General features: G+C 39.6%; 1 protein-coding gene across 1 annotated transcript in view; it reads right to left on the bottom strand.

Annotated features, from left to right (window-relative positions):
- LOC307255264 (ephrin type-A receptor 6-like) overlaps window positions 1–21709 on the bottom strand; it is a gene marked incomplete at both ends in the record, with an annotated part of 58180 nt that overhangs the window by 8667 nt on the left and 27804 nt on the right. The window contains 4 exon segments of the mRNA XM_080033926.1: window positions 605–767; window positions 2328–2452; window positions 11393–11743; window positions 12704–12859. Of these exon segments, the coding sequence (XP_079890052.1) occupies window positions 605–767; window positions 2328–2452; window positions 11393–11743; window positions 12704–12859 (795 nt within the window).

The raw sequence follows: 21709 nt of genomic DNA, 5'->3' as shown, positions 1-21709 counted from the left end.
TCAGCATTTTGTAACATTATCAACCAGTTATTACATTTGGGGTTTTGTTTTTAAAAAAAAGGTATTATATTTCGGGTCATTATTACATTTTGGGTAGTTGTTACATTTCAACAGACGTCGTCAGATGAATTTGGTAAATGGGAGTATTAGACGGTGAAGGTAAACATCTATATATTCATCAAGTGTGTAGTACCTTGTAGGCGGCTTTGTATTTCCTGAATATCTAAAGTTTGGACTCACCAGAGCGTTATGTGTGCATCAGGGAATTTACACAACTTATAAACGTTTAAATAAATGTCTCACGCCTGAAGAAGCACTGATGAGTTTCACTGATCCATAGCGAAAGAATGACCATAAAATGTCTGAAGGGATTTCATGGGGTTGTTGATGACAACACCGATGACTCAACATCTCTGGCCTTAAAACACTCTCCTTCTCCTCCGCATTGTTTTTAAATGAAACTCCATATCCACTGGCATGTCAACAAACATCTAACTGACTAAATGACTGTACCAGTGCCATTGCTCCCAGCCATTATAATCACAAAAAAAACAAGCATAAAAAAACACATCATTTCCTCAAGCCCCCTCCTCCATGGTAGTACCCTCAGCTGCAGTGGCAAACTCAAAGTTGGGACTGTATGCTGTGTAGCCCCCGGCAGTGCGAGCGCGCACGTGGAAGACATAGACAGTGGCTGGTCTGAGGCCTGTTACCACCACATTTCGGGTTCTGGTGCGTGTGGATGAGTAGCTCAGCTGCTCTTGTTCCTGGAAATGACAGAAAAATGCCAGATTGCCAGAAATGGTAAAACTAAATCAAGTTTTGGCAGGACAAACATCCGACATGTGATGGCATAAACCCATCATCACAGCAACATTTAAAACAAAACATAATTGTAATCCTATTAACTGTCAGAGCAGATGGCGAACAAAGCAGAGGCACCAACACATTATGAGCCTTCTGCACTTACATTAAGGCTTTCTGTATGCCAACAATGCGCAGTGCTCTGTAAGCAATGATCGTCTCTGTGCGTAATCACTTGTGGTGCATTGTATTGCTATGATAACTCATAAAAACCACTGTTACCATAAACGGGGTACCCGCAGTTGTTGATACATCTAATTCGAGGACTTTTCAATGACTTTCCAGTCCCAACCCCTTAAAATTGGAGGACCCAACACAGCATAGTCTTTAGATACAAATCAAGGTTAATTATTGTTTGAACACCGATCAGTGTTCTAGTGAGAATGAGCAGCTTCACAGAAGCTCACAGACAGCTATTAAAAAGAGATAGGCTTGAATGAGTGAACAATTGTTACTAGGGCCCGACCGATATGGATTTTTGGGTGCCGATGCCGATTATTTTCTGAGAAAAATTACGATAACGATTAAATTCGGCCGATTTTTTATTTTTTTTAATCCCATGAATATATATTGAACATTTTTACTTTTTTGAACCCTTAAATATATATAAATACGTGTTACTGTCAATAGGTGTACAGGAACTTATAATTTATTGAAATATGCATTATCTAAAAAAAAATAAAGTGTTACAAATATGTCTAAAGTGACATGACGCATTTTCAAACTCAGAACGTTAAGCATTTTATGTAACTGCACCCAACCCTCTGGAAATCCCTCCCTCCAAACATCAGCATATCAGACTAAATAAACTAATTCAAAAGTCAACTCAAAACTCACCTCTTTAAGAAAGCATAATTACACCTGACTCCACTCCAAACCTTATCTTTAATTTGTCTGTATTTTGTTTTCTTTTTCTATAAGTATGATTTTCTATATGTTTGATGTAAAGTGTCTTCGAATGACCTCTAATAAAGCACTATATAAATTCTATATAATAATAACTATAGTAATATCAACTACTATTAACAGCCAAGAGATGACCAATGACTCTGCTATTGGCGTCAGGGGGAACTGTCAAGTGTGAATTAATCTAATGTACTAAAACACACCTGCTGCTGCTGTTAATATGCTATAAGGCTACCTCCGGGACAGCAATGCATCTCACTCAACATGATTGCTAAAAAAAAAAAAAAAAAAAAAAAATTGGCCATTTTGCCGATTGCCGATTTTCGGATATGTGCTATAATCGGCCGATATATCGATATATCGGTCGGGCCCTAATTGTTACAGTGACGGATGGCAGGCCACATGGTCTTATGCTATCTCTAACACAGCATGACGATATATAGTACACTTTTCAAGGCAGGTGGTGCTTGATAGACAAACAATTCACGTATATGGTACATAAACATGGTCTAAGATAATTGTCAAACTACCTTATTTGGCAGGTTAATATACTTTACCTTCTCAAAGTATTTGACTTCATAGTCCACTATGTCTGCAGGCTGCTGTTCCACTTCTGACCAAGAGAGGGCGATGCTGTTTTGAGAGGCCCAGTCTTTCCTGAGTACACCCACCAGAACAGGACCTACAGAATCATTCAGGGTTTTGAGTCAGCTGAGGCAACAAACCCACAAGGAGTGGGCTGTATTTGAGGGATTTAAAATCATGCACAGAGAATTGTTCCAGTGTTCGAACAACAACAATAAAAAAAGAAAAAAACATTTTTGAAGTTAATTCACTGGTATAAATGGTCAAGTTACTAAGCCAAATAAGCTCATGTATACAGTAAGCCAATCAAGATGTACTAACCACCCAGAATGATATCAGCTTTGAACTCAATGTTTCAGAACTTTGAAATAGAGCCTGAGAAAAATGAATGCCACAAAACATTTCCACTCTCCTGCTCAGACAATCTCAAGTCAAACAGCTTCTGAGAAATGTAATGAGCTGCCTGGTGGCAGTTTATAAGAGAAATTGTTTCAGTATCAGCTGAATACCCAAAGGGAAATAAGGACCAAGAAACAACCATTTTACTTTGCAGCTCCAGTTTGATGTGCAGCCATAGAGGAACATTTTTCTTAAACAAAACCACTAGACCCAACTGTTTATCATGTTTGTTGTTATTGCTGAATTTGGGGGGGAATATTTTACAGAGGGGCTGCTGAGAAGACACAAAATCACCAAGCCGAGATTCAAATATTTACCATCAATTATTCATAAAGCTTTCGGGGTTGAACAGAAAATGATTTGGCAAACTCATAGATCCAGCCCCTGTGTTGCCGAGCGTGCTGTTTGGGGAGCTCATTGTTCGGAATACAAATGCAAGCCCAGATTGATGTCTTAAACGGTCTCAGTTCTCATGCTCAGAGAAGCCGATAACCTATACTACACATAGAAGGACACAGATGTGATGGGCACTTCAGGACGGTGATGCTGTAAGTACAATTCTGATGTCAGATACAAGTTAGCTCGGCCCTAGATGTGACGCTTCACAGATCAGAGGTTCAAACAGTTTGACTTTTTCGACAAAAACAGGAAACAAATGCTTTGATACTGACGCCTACGTAGAAAAACACTCAAGGTGACAAATGTGTACATTTAAGTTGTGTGAAACTTTTATATAACAATTGACAGCTTTAGACTCCTGACTCAGGTCTGTTGGAAGCAGCATTTCTTGATTACTCTCAATATCTAAACTACGTCCTGTTGATGACACAGAACCTTGTCATAGCGTTCGATTAACCTGACATGACATGTAAGCTAAGGTTTTGCGCTACTTAAAAAGCATCACCAAAGGAGACAAAACAATGATCAGAAGTGCATCAAACATTGTATAACCTCAGCACAGGGAGAGGATCTCAAGCCCTGGACTGTGCTGTATATCAAACAGTTTGCAAAGGCAGAGATCACACGTTGCCCATGTTATTCCAGGTAACAAGTGCCCTCTCCAGCTCGGTGGCAGGTGGTGCCTGAGCCGCCAGTGATGTTGTTGTTGGAATATTTCAAGCCTCTGCTCTCAGTCTGGCTGCCTGCCTGCTGCAGTTATTAAATGCAAACAGCAGACACACACAGACAAAAACATACGCTATGTATTTACAGAACACTAAGGTGCAAAAAGTGCACAGGCTCCAGTGAGCTGCTTTGCAAATGTCATCTGTGAAATACCTGAATTACTGTAAGCTTTAGTGTGTAGCTGAAAACATTTCACATTTGCTGTGGATATTTGATCGTTCCTGTCTGACTGATGCCAATACAAAAGAACATTTAAAAACTGCAAGATAGGACTGGATCAATTATTTTCACTTTCTAAGTCTGCATTGAAACAATTCAATTTAAGTCTACAACATGTCAGACATTGGTAAAAATTTAAATAAATTAAATTAAATTAATAAAAAACACCAATCACAATTGCCTGACTCAATTTTATTGCGTCTGCTTATCAACAGTGCAAAACAAAAATCGACAACATACTATCTCATATAATAAATAAGAAGCTGGAACTTGCAAATATTTGGGCGTTTTTTGCTTGAAAAATGACCTAGATTATTAATTGATTTTCGAAATAACGGCAGATTCATTTTCTCTCCATCAACAAAATATAAACATATCTTTTCATCTTAAAATGGGGAGTTAATGTCAGTCTATATGACAAGCTGAGAAGTCTAGAGTCTAAATCAAAAAAACTATCGAAACAAGAATGGCACCCATGAATTTCAAGTTCAAAGAAGCAACAGTAATGTTTTCCAGTTGGCATCAATCAGTGTTACCTTGCGGATACATTTGCATAACACTATTATTCAATAAGCATGTCTGTGAGAAACCCATTACTAGTGGGGATGTTTGTCTGCAGCCTACAGCCATTAGCATGTGTGTGACATTTTTGCAGAGTCAGAAAACGCTCTAAAACATTGTTATCTCTTATGTAATACGCTATTTCAGGTCCAGTATAAATCAATCTATTAGTTAGATCCCTACTGCAATGAAAGAGCGGCTCCTAGAAAAACTATTACGGTCATTAGATTTAGAATTTAAAATTAGAATTAACACATCGAGGGATAATTGAGAATCTTTGAGCTCTAGTTATTGGCATCCTGTAACAATGGGTTAACCCTCCTCAACTATAGATGCTCACACAGATAAGGGAAGTCAAATCCAGCCAAGACATGCTTTACTTGTACAGCCCAGTATCACAAATAACAATTTCCCTCAGGGGGGGTTTACAATCCGCACAGCATACAACATCCACTGCCCTCCTTATACCCTTGATTCAGATAAGGAAAAACTCCCCACAAAAATGAAAGAAACCTTAGGAATAGCAACAGAGGAGCGATCCCTCTCTCAGGACAGACAGACGTGCAGTAGATGTTGTGTGTACAGACAGGACTGGGGGAAAAAAAGAGTGAGTGAGAGAGAGAGAAAGAGTGAACGGGTAGAGCTGTAAAGAAATCCCATAGGTTGCATCTCCCCAGCATCTGAGCATATAAATAGAAGTCAGCCCTATTCCCAGAGCAAGGGAGATGAAAACCGAAGACAATCCACAGGAGGAAAGGGGGGAAAGAGCAAAGCAAAAGATAGAAAGTCTCCTGAATCAGGACACCGCAACAACACTGGGAAATGTTCACACGTGGATTAAGCATGACTCTGGTTGTTATCCTTTTATATAGTCAACAGTGAATCATTTCCAGTGTCTGTAACATATGAAAGGTTATCTTTATGTACATATGTATCTCCATCTCTAGAGTATTATTTTCTATATACTTTAAAGGCCTACTTCACCGGTGGGACAATGAAGGTGTATTGAATTCTGAGATCCTATGTAGTATAAATGTGCAAAAAAACTATTTCAATTGTTTTTGCACATTTATACTACATAGGATCTCAGAATTCAATACACCTTCATATTCCCACCGGTGAAGTAGGCCTTTAAGTAGATATATAGGCTACATGTAATAAATAATCTTAATGGCCTTCTTGAAGCTTATCCATTATGCTGGTAGAAGGATTACAAAATGTGACATTTCTGACTTACATTTTCATACACACACCTAAAATCTCCAAAGTAAAACTCAAGAGTACTTAGACAGTAGGCTACCAATTCCAGACACAGCTGGAAAACACATGTGTAATATAGGCTATACATGTACACTATGAATTAACAAGCGCATTGCACTGCTGCTCAAACATTTGTAAATGTCATATATTACCAATAATGTGTCCAATAAGGACAATACAAAATAAACATATTCCTAATGACTTCATAATGGGTATTCGTTTAACATGAACACAATCTGTAGCAGTGAAGTATGAGGGCAGAGTCTGAAATGAACAAAGATAATGACCACAACTCTGTATGGATTCAACCAGTGAAACCAGCAGCTATTGGATTTTCAATTATTTCAGCTAAAGTTCAATGCATCTCATTGCGAATGATTTGATTGTAATTCACTCCAATGAATATAAAGACTTATCTATACCCCCAACGAAGACACATGGTGAAATCTTTAGTCCAAACTTTCAAAAGGCTCAATAGCCCAACATGTTCAGCTTCTGCTAAAGGACAGAATCGTTTCTTTGTTATCATAAATACATATCTCTGTGGCTGTCTCTATGCTTCTGTTCTGGAAGCCCGTTTTCTTCCTTTGTGCAGCGAACACCTCACACAAACTTGCAGCGACTTTCTCTGTGCCTCAGTCTTCACAGAGTACTGCGGTGGAGGATTCATCACAGAGAGACGCTCTGCTGAACTATTTCTACAGTGTTCACATAAACACTGGGATCACCCTGCTTACTCTGCTCTCGAACAGCGTTAGGTCACCAGCTGACCTTCATCAGCTTCAACAAGCAGGAAAAAGCAGCATCCTCCTGCCTTTACAAAGGGAGAATAGGTGTGGAGGAGAGTACGCACAAATAGGCATCAAAGATGATCATACGTGTATTTTGGGACTTCATGACGTAACAGACACATATCAGCTCTAAAAGCAACAGAATTGACTAATAACTCCAGTACTATATCATATCGGCCAAGACCATGAACACTCCAGGTTTGCCAGAAGACAGATTGATCATGCGTTTAGCTCAACTGAGCATTATAACTTAGTAAGGTTAGAAAAGCACACAGGCAACCGGGAAGATACATTATCAGTAATTCCGTTGAATAGGTTTAGCATAATTAAAAGCATAATGAGGCATTAATATGCAATTTACAAACAGACAGCAAGCCAACAGAGAAGAAATTGTCTCCCTTCTCACACACAAAAGACAATTCAGTTAATTGCCTATTCTGCTAGTCTGATTGGCTATTATTCCATCATTGGCACAATATCACAATCATTTACGTGAATCACCTTGCAGCATCTGCGTTAAATGGCAATGAGCCCGTCTATCCCAAGTCTATCCAAACATAGGTTTTGACAGGCACAGATTCACAAACAATAATTTCTCCCAACTCAAATAATGTAATTTGAATTTGTAGAAAGGTTTGGAGCGTTTGAAGAATGCTGTGCATTAAAAAAGACATGGCGCTTTGACGGGTTTGAATAGATTCACTAATATGTGTCAGTTATTTTAGGCAGCAACATCAAGAAGCCTCTTGAAACATTTTCCTCTATGTCCAGCTAAATACATATTATATACCACATGCATGTTACTTGTTCATTTACATGTTCAGTTTTTATATTAACTATTATACAGACAATAAGCTGTAGATAACCATATTCAGACTGTGTATGGGTATATGATTGGTGAATTGGGGGCAGCAGTGGCTCAGAAGTTAGAGCAGTCATCCACTATGTGCCCCTGGGCAAAACACTAAGCCTAAATTGCCACCAATGGTTGGCCAGCACCACGCATGGTAGACTGAGTATTCAGAGAAGAAAACGAAACACTAAATAAAGGCAGTACGTTAACCATTCGTATTGTGTGCAAAGTTACAGAATTTTTACACATACAATGCGCTGTACAGTTGTATAATTACAAACCGTATCACAATCATCAAAGCACAACATACTTTTCAGTATTAGGCCTACTCTATGTTAATAACTCTATATGTATATATTTCACAATTCAATAATGATACTGAATCAAATAAAAAAGGATAAAAAGTTAGAGGAATGACTAACCGAACATATGCAAGGCTGTAGGTGGAAGCAGGGGTGAAGAAAATGTGTGTGAATCTGTGCCTGGCTGTGTGTGTGTGTGTGTGTGTGTGTGTGTGTGTGTGTGTGTGTGTGTGTGTGTGTGTGTGTGTATTCATAGAGTGGGTCTACTGAGGCAAGGCAGTTTGACAAGTTAATCCACTCTGAACATACTAATGGGAACATCCCAACAGGCTGCTTCACCCCTTCTAAAGAGATTAATTTGCATTCCAACTTCCTCCCATCGGCCGAGCTCCTTTGCCATAGAGATATGTGCGTTTGTTAGTGACACATACAGCTGATGTCTGTTTTTTATGGTGTGATGACAATCTAGCAGAATAACATTCCATTTCTAAAAATAATACTTTATACAGTATTAACTAGGGGAGAAATAGTGACGCAAATTGACTGTTGAAGTCATTACGTTTTCTTGAAACAACTATTCTCTCCATATTGCCATAACCACTGTGTGAAGCATACTATACTGAATACAGAGCTAATACATGCAGATAGGTGGGTAAAAATGTACACACACATCCCAGTAGTATTTATTAATCTACTCTCTACCTTGCCGTCTTCTCAACCTCTGTCTTCTCAAATCAATATTCTTGATAACTTAAAGTAGAAGGTACTTCAATTCCTAACTCAAGCACAAGACAATGTTGCATATAGGACTTGACCTCAGGTCTGCCACGTTCTACTAATTAGGACTAGGTTGAGGTCACAGTTGGTCTCTGCTATACGAGGGTCATATACCTGCTTCACCTATTGACACATTAAGCTGAATAATAATAATAATAATTGATAGGTTTTATATAGCGCTTTATTGCCTAGGCACTCAAAGACGCTTTACATGGTTCCTGGTTCAATTCGTTCACACACAGTCATACCGGTGGTGGTAAACTACGAGAGTAGCCACAGCTGCCGAAAGCATGGCTGCCATTCAGCGCCAACGGCCCCTCCGACCACCACCTCAAACATACACATTCATACAAGGCAAGGTGGGTGAAGTGTCTTGCCCAAGGACACCACAACCATGACACAGGTGGCCGGGCGGGGATCGAACCACCAACCCTTGGATCATTGGCCAACCCGCTTAACCACCTGAGCCACAGTCACTCCAATGAATGCAGAGGCAGAGACTATAGAATAAGCCACAGGGTGCTCAAGAGGGAAAAGAGCAAATCTAGCTGCAGAATAAAGAAATGTCTGCGGGTAACCATAGCATAAATGTGACGTTCATCATCTGGTCCTAAACGCAGGAATTATGAAACTACAGGTGTATATGCATAAGTCATACATAAGTATGCCAATTAAACCTAAAGTGCTAAATATGACTAGCTAGCTGAATAGTAATTATACTGTATTTGCATAGCACCTTTCATACAGGACAATGCAGCTTAAAGTACTTCATGTTTTAAAAAAAGAAGCATAAAAGCAGGAAACTTGAATTCTATTTCGAAGAATACAGGTAGAGATATTGGGCTAAGCATAGCAGATAAATCAAACTGTTTAAAACATCAATTAATTAGGCAGGCATTTAAAGGCATAAAGGTCATTTAAAAACAGAATGTGGGACTCCATGTGCAGCATGCACATTAAACAAAAAGGGTGCTGCAAAAAAAAAGAAGACTAGGTCAAAGATATTTTTTTAAGTACTGTTCAAAAATGTCAACACAGCCTGCCTCTGTAATATCTTCTGGAAGGCTGTTTCATAGTTTGGGGGCATAGCTGCAAAAAACTTTGAGAATCTAGAAAACCAGCAGGAGATGATCTAAGGGCTCGTAAAGGAACATAAGATGACAAGGAATCTGTGATGTTGAGCCAGTTTGAGCTTTTTATATGAGTAGAAGGACTTAAAAATAAATAGTGGATGATAAATGGGGCCAGTGTAGTTACAGTTAGTCTTGGAGTGATGTGTTCTCTCTTCTTTGTTCTCACTTTGTTTATAAGAGATGTAAAACCTATGTCTGAATCTAAAAATAACAATGTCAAATTGTGTATCATCACAAGATAATTGCATGGTCTATTTTGTCAAAAGCTGCAGAACTAGAACTGAAACCTTATGGCATCTGCACAAAGTCTCAGACCACTAACTATCTGCAGTATGTTCAAGCAGTTTGTGTGCCATTCTGACCCCATATTAAAAATGTCTCTAAGATATTGTATTCCTTAAAGAAAGTTGTTAATCTGGTGGGGGAAAAAAGTTTAATAGTATGTTGCATAGAAATGAAATGGTTGATGTTAGACTATAATTGCTTAGAAGTCTACAGTAAATGAGGCTTCTACAGTAGAGGCTCTCAATAAAGCTGTACCAAACTGCAGATGTCCTGTTGATTTAAAGTGCCATAATTAGGAACGTCTGCTGCCACCCTGCGCCAATAAGGGATGTACCACCAAAGGTACGGAATCTAACTGTGATACAGTTATATTTATATAGGGTTTAAATACATTGGACGGCCATAAAACCAGTAATCAGGATAAGCATTTGACCGAATCTGGTCACTCACATCCAGTCAACAGATATTCTAAACACAGCCTCAAAAGGTACATTGTGGATGCAGGAACAGAAACGTAGACTTTGTTTTGTATCAATTTGGTATTTTTGGTGAACACCATGTAAATGTAAATGTATGTTAGGAAGTTATGTATAGCAAATATTTTTAATTAACGCCGAGATGAACACGTCAAACTACGGGTATTTTCTGCAACCTGCTACTTTGCAAGTTTGCAAACTATCTTTTACTGGTTTGGCTTGGCTCCCTGCCATCCCAAAGGCTGAATGGTCCAGTGGGAAAATTCCCACCATTCCAGATGGCCATTTTGTCCACGCCAGCACAATTAAGATGATGAATGTGTCGCAATATTTTGTAACTTACCATGTACTGTTACTAGTCCAGCCATGCAAAATGTTTTAAGATTGATTTATGTAATTATGAAATCAATAGCTACAAAGTACTATGGTTTTTATTATTAATCTTACAAATGTGTATTATGTCAGAAAATAGTTCTCAAAGCAAGACCCTGGAGCCCAATGTGAAGTTTCTGAATTGATTTTTTTTTGTGCGACAAAAAGTCCAAAAGCCTCGAAAAACTCAAAATCAGCAAATCCTCATGTTTAGGAAGGTAAAAACAGCCCGTCTGTTCTCTTTATGACTTACTGAAACAAAAATTCAACCATCTAAATTGTTTGTTATTGATTGTCAGTTGAGGAGTTAAACAATTAATCCACTATCTTTCCAAGCACTCGTGAAGTGGGTAATTCATTGTAAATCTTATATAAGTAAAAAAAACATATTAAAAATGATTTAATCCTACAATTCTGTTGGAGATACATCTGCTTGTCATCATTGCCACAGTTGGAAACTAAGTTGAAGAGCCCTGCGACTCACCTGCTTGGTGTGTGTTGACGGTAACATTTGTCAGCGGTCGTGGGGCCACGCCCAGCCCAGAGACGCCATTCACGGCCTCTACATGGAAGGTGTAGTTGGCATTCATTGCAAAATCTAGTATTGCCACAGAGGTGCCGGTCAGACCAAGTGGCCGTGGGATGAAACGCAGGTCTGGTTCACATGGCTCACACTGTTTCACAACACGGTCGCTGTCACTTCCGTCACATCGCTGGCACAGGATGTTGTAAGTGATGTCCTTCCTGCCCCCTGTATCCCTAGGAGACATCCACTGCAGGAATAGAGCCGTGTCGTTGATCAATGAGACCAGGTTCCTGGGAGCTGACGGAGGCCCTGAAGACAAAGACAAAGAAAATGGTATTAAGAGAAAGATTACTAAAGGATTACACCGCCGAGGTTCCAAAAAATGGCTACGTCAACAAAGGGAGTCTGAGCGAGCCACACAGTCTCACTACTATAGCAAGTCCAAAAAACTGATGCTTGGTCAGGACTGTTGAGCGTTTGTTATTGGCTGCAAAGTATCTTCCTTAGTGTCTTTATCAGACACAGGGGGCTTTCAACTTATTCCAATGTAATTCCATCCACAGCGATATTTGAGGGTCAGAGCTAGTTCTCCAGCCGTCTATTCACTTAAGTATTTACCCAAAGGGCCCTGTGAGTAAAAATGCTTTCAGTATGCATCCCGATTCTCACAGCGTTTTTGTAAGCGCCATGCCCAGTTCTGGGAGTGAAACTGTGTTGTCATCAGCTCAGTTTAAATATCAACAAGCGTCCTGTAACATCGCTGAGTACAGCTTTAAGTATGCCCCACCAATTTGACCTCAAGGATGAACCTAAGAGGGCACATGGTAACCAACAATGGCATTTTAACAGCAAGTGAGCACGATTGAATTAGTAGTGCGTGTGGGTGGTTGGCTTTCAATATATCCTTAGTATTTTGGTCCAAGAGTCTATGTGTCAATTTCACTTCTGACAATTACAATGTCTGATTTGGCAAAGTGATCAGAACAGAAGTTGAGTGGGTGGTAAGCTTTACAAGTGCTCCTAAGTGTTTAATGTTTTGCATTTTACTTTCTAATATTTTTCATGTGTATACATGGGGTGGATCATAACAGTTATTTTTCAACAGTTTTCTTTAAACTAAGGTATGGCGGCATACAGTTCAATTTAGCTCAATCCAATTACTAAATTCAAATAAAAAGCAGATGGATAGGGGAAACATGGCACCACTGACTGAAATACATGCAAAAATCAAGAAACAAAATCAAGAATGCCATAAATGACTCTACTAACTTGTGCAAGCCATGGCGGAGGAGTCTTTGATTGCCCTGTAGAAGCCTTTGTCACAGTGACAGATGGTGGCGGCCTGGTCATGGCTGGAGCTATGTGGAGGGCACTTGGAGCATTTAGTGTTGCCAGCATACGCCTTGAAGAAGCCAGGCTTACAAGCTGGAGGAAAAGAGAGGTGTTTATTTGGACAAGGTTAATGTTCCTCACATAATTGCATTTCCATCAGCACACTTACATTTATTTCAAAGCCCCAGCTGCTTCACTTCTCACCTGCCTGACCTTATTTCTAGAGGTAATATGGATCACTGCCACCCGCTTATTAGCTCACTAATGCTGCATTCATGTGGTGTTGGAGTAATTGGAATAAGGAGTTCCAGACAGGAAGATTTGACGTGAATGGCCTCTCAAGTTGCATACCAGAGTTGACCAAAACTTTGGAACACTACTTGCCAAATTTGACGTCAGAAACCCAGAAACATGGTGAACAAAAGTAAATTCTTGGTTGTGGCATGAAAGTTTGTATTAATTCAGGTATTACATATAAAAACAATTCTCACATGTTATTGTCATATGGTATCTTAAAGGTGAAGTAAGCGATGTATTTATGTTAATATACACTCAACAAAAATATAAACGCAACACCTTTGTTTTTGCTCCCATTTTTCATGAGATGGACTTAAAGATCTAAAATTCATTCCAGATACACAATATTACCATTTCTCTCAAACATTGTTCGCAAATCTGTCTAAATGTGTGATAGTGAGCACTTCTGCTTTGCTGAGATAATCCATCCCACCTCACAGGTGTGCCACGTCAAGATGCTGATCTGACATCATGATTAGTGCACAGGTGTGCCTTAGACTGTCCACAATAAAAGGCCACCCTGAAATGTGCAGTTTTGTCTTACAGCAAAATGCCACAGATGCCACAAGCATTGAGGGAGCGTGCAATTGGCATGCTGACAGCAGGAATGTCAACCAGATCTGTTGCTCGTGCATTGAATGTTCATTTCTCCACCATAAGCCGTCTCCAAAGGCGTTTCAGAGAATATGGCAGTACATCCAACCGGCCTCACAACCGCAGACCACGTGTAACCACACCAGCCCAGGACCTCCACATCCAGCAGGTTCACCTCCAAGATCGTCTGAGACCAGCCACTGAGACAGCTGCTGAAACAATTGGTTTGCATAACCAAACAATTTCTGCACAAACTGTCAGAAACCGTCTCAGGGAAGCTCAACTGCATGCTCGTCGTCCTCATCGGGGTCTTGACCTGACTCCAGCTCGTCGCCGTAACAGACTTGAGTGGGCAAATGCTCACATTCGATGGCGTCTGGCACGTTGGAGAGGTGTTCTCTTCACGGATGAATCTCGGTTTACATTGTTCAGGGCAGATGGCAGACAGCGTGTGTGGCGTCGTGTGGGTGAGCGCTTTGCTGATGTCAATGTTGTGGATCGAGTGGCCCATGGTCGTGGTGGGATTATGGTATGGGCAGGCATCTGTAATGGACGAAGAACACAGGTGCATTTTATTGAAGGCATTTTGAATGCACAGAGATACCGTGATGAGATCCTGAGGCCCATTGTTGTGCCATACATCCATGAACATCACCTCACGTTTCAGCAAGATAATGCATGTTGCAAGGATCTGTACACAATTCTTGGAAGCTGAAAATGTCCCAGTTCTTGCATGGCCAGCATACTCACCGGACATGTCACCCATTGAGCATGTTTGGGATGTGCTTGACCGGCGTATACGACAGCGTGCACCACTTCCCACTAATATCCAGCAACTTCGCACAGCCATTGAAGAGGAGTGGACCAACATTCCACAGGCCACAATTGAAACTCTATGCGAAGAAGATGTGTTGCACTGCATGAGGCAAATGGTGGTCACACCAGATACTGACTGGTTCTGAGTCCCCAGACCCCCAATAAAGCAAAACAATGCACATTTCAGAGTGGCCTTTTAATGTGGACAGTCTAAGGCACACCTGTGCACTAATCATGATGTCAGATCAGCATCTTGATGTGGCACACCTGTGAGGTGGGATGGATTATCTCAGCAAAGCAGAAGTGCTCACTATCACACATTTAGACAGATTTGTGAACAATGTTTGAGAGAAATGGTAATATTGTGTATCTGGAATGAATTTTAGATCTTTAAGTCCATCTCATGAAAAATGGGAGCAAAAACAAAAGTGTTGCATTTATATTTTTGTTGAGTGTAGTAAGTGTTAAATCGGTCTTTATTCATACAGTGATCACTTAAATAGTGTGCACGTTTCATAAAGCGATCTCTCAGTCACTCGCTCTGCATGTAATCGGCAAATAAACTTTTTGGGAATTCCACTACTGATAATATAACAATAATAATAATAACATTTTATTTGACAGGGACAATAAATACAACATTGCCACAAAAAAATGGGAAAATGTGATGCATATAAGACGTCTAGCTTCAGCTAATTTGCAGTCTTTGTCCCTGGGTCAGGCTTTAAAATACAATCAAAGATACTAAATACAATAAATGCAGTGATAGAGATACAGTGAATAATACAATTAATAGGTACCATGAGTCAATACACACAGCTGTAGTTATACATTTCAGATTAAAACATAATTAAATTTAGCATTAAACATTAGTAAAGTGCTCTATTAAAATAACTTGAGAGACGTTAATGTTCACATTTCTGCTGCTGCTTGAGCCACTGTTTAACTTTCACACTAAAACTCTTTAGTTCTGTTTGGGATTTAATCTCTGATGGTAGAGAATTCCATAGGTGTGTACCTTGCACTGATTGCACACGATAATTGGCCAAATGTTGTCCTGCATCTTCGAACTTTACAGTTTTGTTTGGTTATACTCCTTGTCATTGTCCGGCAGTTGTCAGTCTTTTTAAAGATCTGAGACATTGCTTGTGGGGCCAGTCCATTTAGGCACTTAAAACAACTTTCAAGGAACAGAATTTTATAAAGTTGGAAAAAGTCAACAAATTGTATTTCTCAATAATTTTACAATGGTGCCATTTCTGTGGCTTCTGGTCTAAAATTTTTAAAGCTTGTTTATAGAGTGAGAATAGAGGTCTAGTAGCTGACTCAGTGGCCTGGCCCCAGGCAGTGATGCAATAGGATAGATGTGAAAAAACCATGGCATGCAGATACAAATGAGATGCCTTAAAGGAGAGGCATGACCTGATAAGTCTAAAGCAGTTCAGACTAGTTTTTACAGTTTTAGATAGCTTCTTTATATGTGAGTCAAACTTAAGTTGAGGATTTAGAGTTATACCTAGATATTTAAACTCATTTACCACCTCAATTGCTTTACTATCTATAGTGATGTCAAATTTCTCTAGGACTTTCTTTCTTATTGAGAAGCACATTGATACTGTTTTTGTGTGATTAAGTGTTAAGTGATTCCTTTGTAGCCATTCTGAAACAGTAATCATCTGTCTGCTTAAGATCTCTGAAGCTTGACAGGGATTCTTTGCTGAAACATAAAACCAATCGTGCGGCAGTTTCAGTTGCATAAGGTGCATGACATACTGTACGTCACGACCAAACGTTATGCAATTGGTTGGCAGATCCAGAGTGGCACTGGGCAGATCCAATAGTTTTAAACTTCAACAGACACACGCCTTCAAGTGAGTAGGGGAGAACGGGGTAAGTAGGCACACTTTTTACGTGAAAATTGCTCATCACCAAAACATCTTTCAATAGTCATTCCTACATTAAATTGAAGCTTAAGGTGTTGGCTTGAAATGTGTACCCCTCACTTTTTCTATCTTATTGTAATAAAGAAGAAATTAATCATCAAAGACACCCTTACACATTGTGATAACCAACCCCATCAAGGGGTCGGTTGTCACACACTATGGGGTTGTTTGTCACAATGTTATCTTAATGGGAATAATCATAAAAAGAAGGAAAGAAAGTAGAACTAAATTTGAACATGTAATTGCATTGTCAAGTTGACAAATAGGCCTACATAACTTACGGCCCCCACACACATCCTACCTCTACTGCGCGTCTACCTCGCGTCTGCGTCTGACTTTTTGTCACAGACTGTGAAATCAACGTAGAGCGAGCACACATCCAACCTCAGACGCACTGCTGAGGCGCGTCGGAGGCACGTCTGCAGCGACGCTCCCCTTCACCTCAGGAGGTTCGCCTATTTTTTTTCTGAGAGCAGCGCGTCTCTCTCGCGTCTCTGTGCTTTAACTGATAGAGAAATACTCTGCTGACAGTCATACTAGCAGCATTCACTCTAGTTACACGTTTACCCGGTGTGTTTATTTCAAAATAAAACATCCCTCAGTCGTATACGCGAATAATCCCTTTATTTCACAATTTAATTGTGCAATCAAAATCCGAGGGATTTAAAACCTAATTTTCAATTAGTTCTGGCATTTCATTTTTGGATAAATGACACATATAGAGATCCAATATAGTGAAGAAATAAAAAAGATCATGATGAGCGCAACAGTTTTCCGTTGCTCTATCTGTGTCTACGGCCTTCTTCTTCCCCGACCACACCCCCCTCTCTCTCTCCCGTATAAATCAGTAAAGTGATTTTTGAAATACTCTGCTGAGAGTCATATTGACTTCATACTGGCAGCTTTCGCTGTAGTTTCACCATTTCCTGGTGTGTCCCCTTCAAAATAAAACTTCCAACAAGCGAAAATATGGCAAAAAAAAGAAAAAAAATGGCAATGGGGCGCACGGATTACTGTCCAGACTCAATATAAATCATATGCATCATAGATGACATGAAATAACTTCCTTTTTAATGGGAATTATCTATGAAAACTCTATGTAGAAAGATAGGGCTTTTAGAAGCAGCGCTGCAGCAGCAGCAGCTGCTGAGACATTGCAAGTGTGTCGGAGAAAAGTCCGAGAGAGGCAGCAGTAAGGTAACGCGACACGCTCCAGAGGTAGACGCAGGCAGGGGCGTAGCACCAAATTCTGGGCCCCTATACAAAAAGTCCTGATGGGCCCCCTGAAAAGCGGTCTTACAATACACATGTCTCTCTGAGCCAGACAACTCCACAATATTTCATCTGATGAATGACCAAATCATTACTTTTACCGGTGTTTCCCCCATAATATGTCTTAGTCAAGGTGGTCACTGGGCAGGGTCACAGGAGGCGAAAATTTTGGGGGTATTTTGCTCAAAGATGCCAATGCGCACTATAGAAATAAACAACTGTTTATTTGAATACAGATGTGCAATTTTGTTTGCTATGTGCAAGTATAATTTTACAGACAGTACAAAACACAATTAAAGAAAACTTCTACTGTTTTTGTGCAATACTATGCAGACACACTAAATACAAATAATAGACCATACATTTGTGTAGGCACATCAAGTGCAAATTAAACTTTTTAAAGTTCCTTTATGGATGGGGGGCTGTGATTATTGTGGACAATAGGCCTACTGTGATGCGATAGCCTATAATTCATTAATGGTTATTATTAGCCTACTTGCTTGATTTCTTTTTAAATACAGGTTGTTTTGGAACATGTCTTTCCCAATTTAAAACATAAAAATAAAGCAGCATTGAAAATTCAGAAAATCAATCTTGTTGGCCTACACTAGCATGCTGTTCTACAAATAACTCAATAGTTGAAATAATAAATACAATGTGTTTTCCCCTTAAAATGTCTAAATGCATTTCAAAGACAGTAACAGTGTGGCACTTCTTTAAACTTACTGAAACTTGCAGGGGCCATCACTCTCATGTATTCATCAGACTTTTCTTTGCGCTGTCTGAGCTGATAGATAGGTTGTGTTGCCACAGTGATGTGGAGTCTTAAACTGTCCTAGCTTTGCCAGCACTTATTTCTGTACAGCTAAATATCCCCATAGAAACATCGCTGCGTTTATTTTCGCCACCAGTTCAATTCAATGTTGGCTTGCTCCTGCTTACTCTCCCGCATACATGGCTTAGTCATGAGCAGTCCCCTGATCTCCTTGCAAGGGTCAGGGGCCTATCATGAGCCAGTCAATTATTTCTTTTTTTGGAATGGCATTGTTCAGGGCCTTCAAAGATCGGGGCCCCACATTTAGCTTGTTTAAAAAAAAAATAAAATAAAAAAAAAATTATGGGCCCCCCTCTGCCTTGGGCCCCCCCACGACTGTATCACTTTTCTACCCAGTCCGTCGGCCCTGGACGCAGGATGTGTGTGGGGGCCGTTACTGTAGCCTTGGCAACTGGTCTAGTTTGGGATGCACTGGGTTGTTTTGATTTTGTTGCCCTTTTTTTCTTTTGCATGCTAGCTGCCTTTTCCTGCTCTATTCTCTCCTTCTCTGGGGTGTCGGTGAGGATACAGCTTGACAATTTATTTCATTATTGGGTTCCTTTACTGGCTGTAGCCTTTGGATAACATGTGACAACCAACCCCCCAAAAAATGTGACGACCAACCCCAACTTGAATTTCTTGCTAGCATCAAGGCCAACAACCATCTGACAACTAATTAGCTTGCTAACCACAATCTAAACTATAGTTTACCCTTCACACTTGTTATGGGTAACAACTGTTTTGTTATGAACCCATTGTGTAAAAGCCTAGAAGAAAAATACTGAGCTAAATATTTTCAATTTGACATGAAAAACACAAACAGTCCTCTCACCTCAATGTCAGCAGTCTAACTCCAAGGAAGACTATGTAGGTGACCTCTGATCCCAATTCTGGATAATTACATACCAAAATTTCACAGACAGAGCCTTCTGGTTCCAAGATATAACGATTGTGACAACCAACCCGTGTGACAAATTACCCCGTTCTCCCCTATACGTTAGTCAATTGAGCAATTCCAGACCTTCTGTACAAATGAAATGAAGTACGATGGTCTGGTAGGACCAGGCTACTTGAGCAAGGCACTTAACCCCGAACTGCCCTCCAGGGGCTCTGCACTGTGACTGACCCTGCACAAGGACACCCTCAGAAGTGTGGTAACTTGCAAGGGGATATGCAAAAAGACACGTTTCAATGTAGCCATTGACTAATAAAGTAACTTAGCATACAGATTACTATTATTTGATGTGGAATATAGTGTCACTATTACAGCTTTAATCAAAATCTAGCACAGGGATATGTGATATTGTCTTACATTATCCAAACAAAACACATTTAATACTTTAGTATAAAAATGTCAGTGGTGTAGATAGTAAATTCAGGTGTAAATTATGATGATTTAGCTGTTGAAAAGACTGGAGTCCATTGTATTAATCTTCAGGTTTAATAGAGTCCTCATTTTCACATTACCTTGAATACAGCCAGAGGGAAGTCTGCATAGATAGACAGGCTGGTTTAAAAAAAGAGCTATTACCATACAAATAATGCATTATGAAATGCATTTATAACCTGCTTACAGTCTGAAACCTCCACCCACTTGCATGTTACATTCTGCTGACCTAAGTATTCTTCAGTTTTCCATCCTTACCTTGGTTCACATTCTCACCTCATTACATCCTCCAGTTCTCCTGTTTTACCTTCACATTTATTTTCCCCCATCAATTCACCCAATGCTCCTTTCCCTATCTCTGCAATTTTAATCCAAATGTGTCGCACTGCCAACATTTTAACTTTTTCTTGATTTTTTTCCGTCTTCCTTCAAATATTCTTCCTTTACTCATCTCTCCTCCTGCTTTCCTCTCTTTTGCCCTTTCCCTTAAGGCTTATCAGAATATGGCAAAACCATTGCAGATTGCCTCCTTCTCCCCGGACTTTTCTCAGCAGAGAAAAATAAAGCACTAAGTGCAATTATATAGTGTTCTGGGAATCTGAGGGTAATTTTATCGCAGAATGATTTATATGAGAATGTATCTGTTTGGGTGGGGTAATCATTTCAAAATTATTAAATAAATGTGCTAGCTATAAGACAGAAAATGCAAGGATAAAGAGAGGTAAAAATGTTTTTTTTAAATAAATAAAAACTTCAAGGATTACTGTATATAATTTCAGCATTTGAACAGTTTCCCCAAGGTTCAGTAAAAATCACAAAGCTAACCACATTAATTTATTTTTTTCCTAACATCATCAGTAACATACCACATTACATTGTCTGTTATTTTCTGATCCATTAATGTCTCCATTGAGAAGCAATTCCATTATTCCTTCTGTTGATTTTATATACTATGTATGGTTGATTGTAGCCCTTTTTATTACGCAGTGATATGTGCGTACTGTGTCTGGTGTCCAAGTGCTACCCAATACAAAATGAAGCATTGTTGTTGAAATAAAGTAAATTATATAAAATTGCACCTTGTGCATTTATCCATGCAGTAATGTAGTTCCAATTCAATACATTCAGTAACTGTAGATGCACCAAATCCCTCTGATTGTAATGCGGACCAACTAATGGGGTTCTGTAAGTGCAGCCTGGATAATAATGTTGAGAAGAAAATGCATATGCTCTCGTTTTCCTCCTTCAGATTTGGATATAGCTCATGACCTTAAACATAGTATTTTTCATCAATGATAAATCAATATGAGATTGTTCGTTGTCAGCAATCTGAAATTGTATCATGATATCCCTGTAAGTTTAGTTGTAGGCTTTACCTTGACCATGAAGAATAATCATTGTGTGTGGCTTTTAGGTGTCTGTACATTCTATTTCAGTACCAGCATACATTAGCTACAATCATCAGTTTAACCCCAATACAGTTGTGAACTGCAGGGAGCTGTTGTGGGCACCACCAGTGCAGTTTAGTGTGCCAGTATAACATGGAAGTTAGAGCACAACGGGCATATGCAAGAAGCAAAGAGATACAAGTGGGAAAAACGATCTGCTTAAAAAGGTGGACATAACTGAGTATAAATAAATAAGTAAAAGGTTTGAGATGAAAGACAGACACAGACAGACATCCTCACCAAACTCATGTTGCTGCTGAGCTCCTCATAAGGAGAGTAATTTGTCATCCAGCTTCCAATTTTTGAGCCTCCTCATTCACTTGGATATTACTTTCCTGCTAAGCTGAGCGCCTGCCAAAGGCAACAAACACA

The sequence above is a fragment of the Ammodytes marinus genome, assembly GCF_949987685.1.
Source record: "Ammodytes marinus genome assembly, chromosome: 1".
NCBI classification, from domain to species: Eukaryota; Metazoa; Chordata; class Actinopteri; order Uranoscopiformes; family Ammodytidae; genus Ammodytes; species Ammodytes marinus.
Note: the sequence above shows the minus strand (reverse complement) of the source record. Positions and strands in the feature narration are given on the sequence as shown.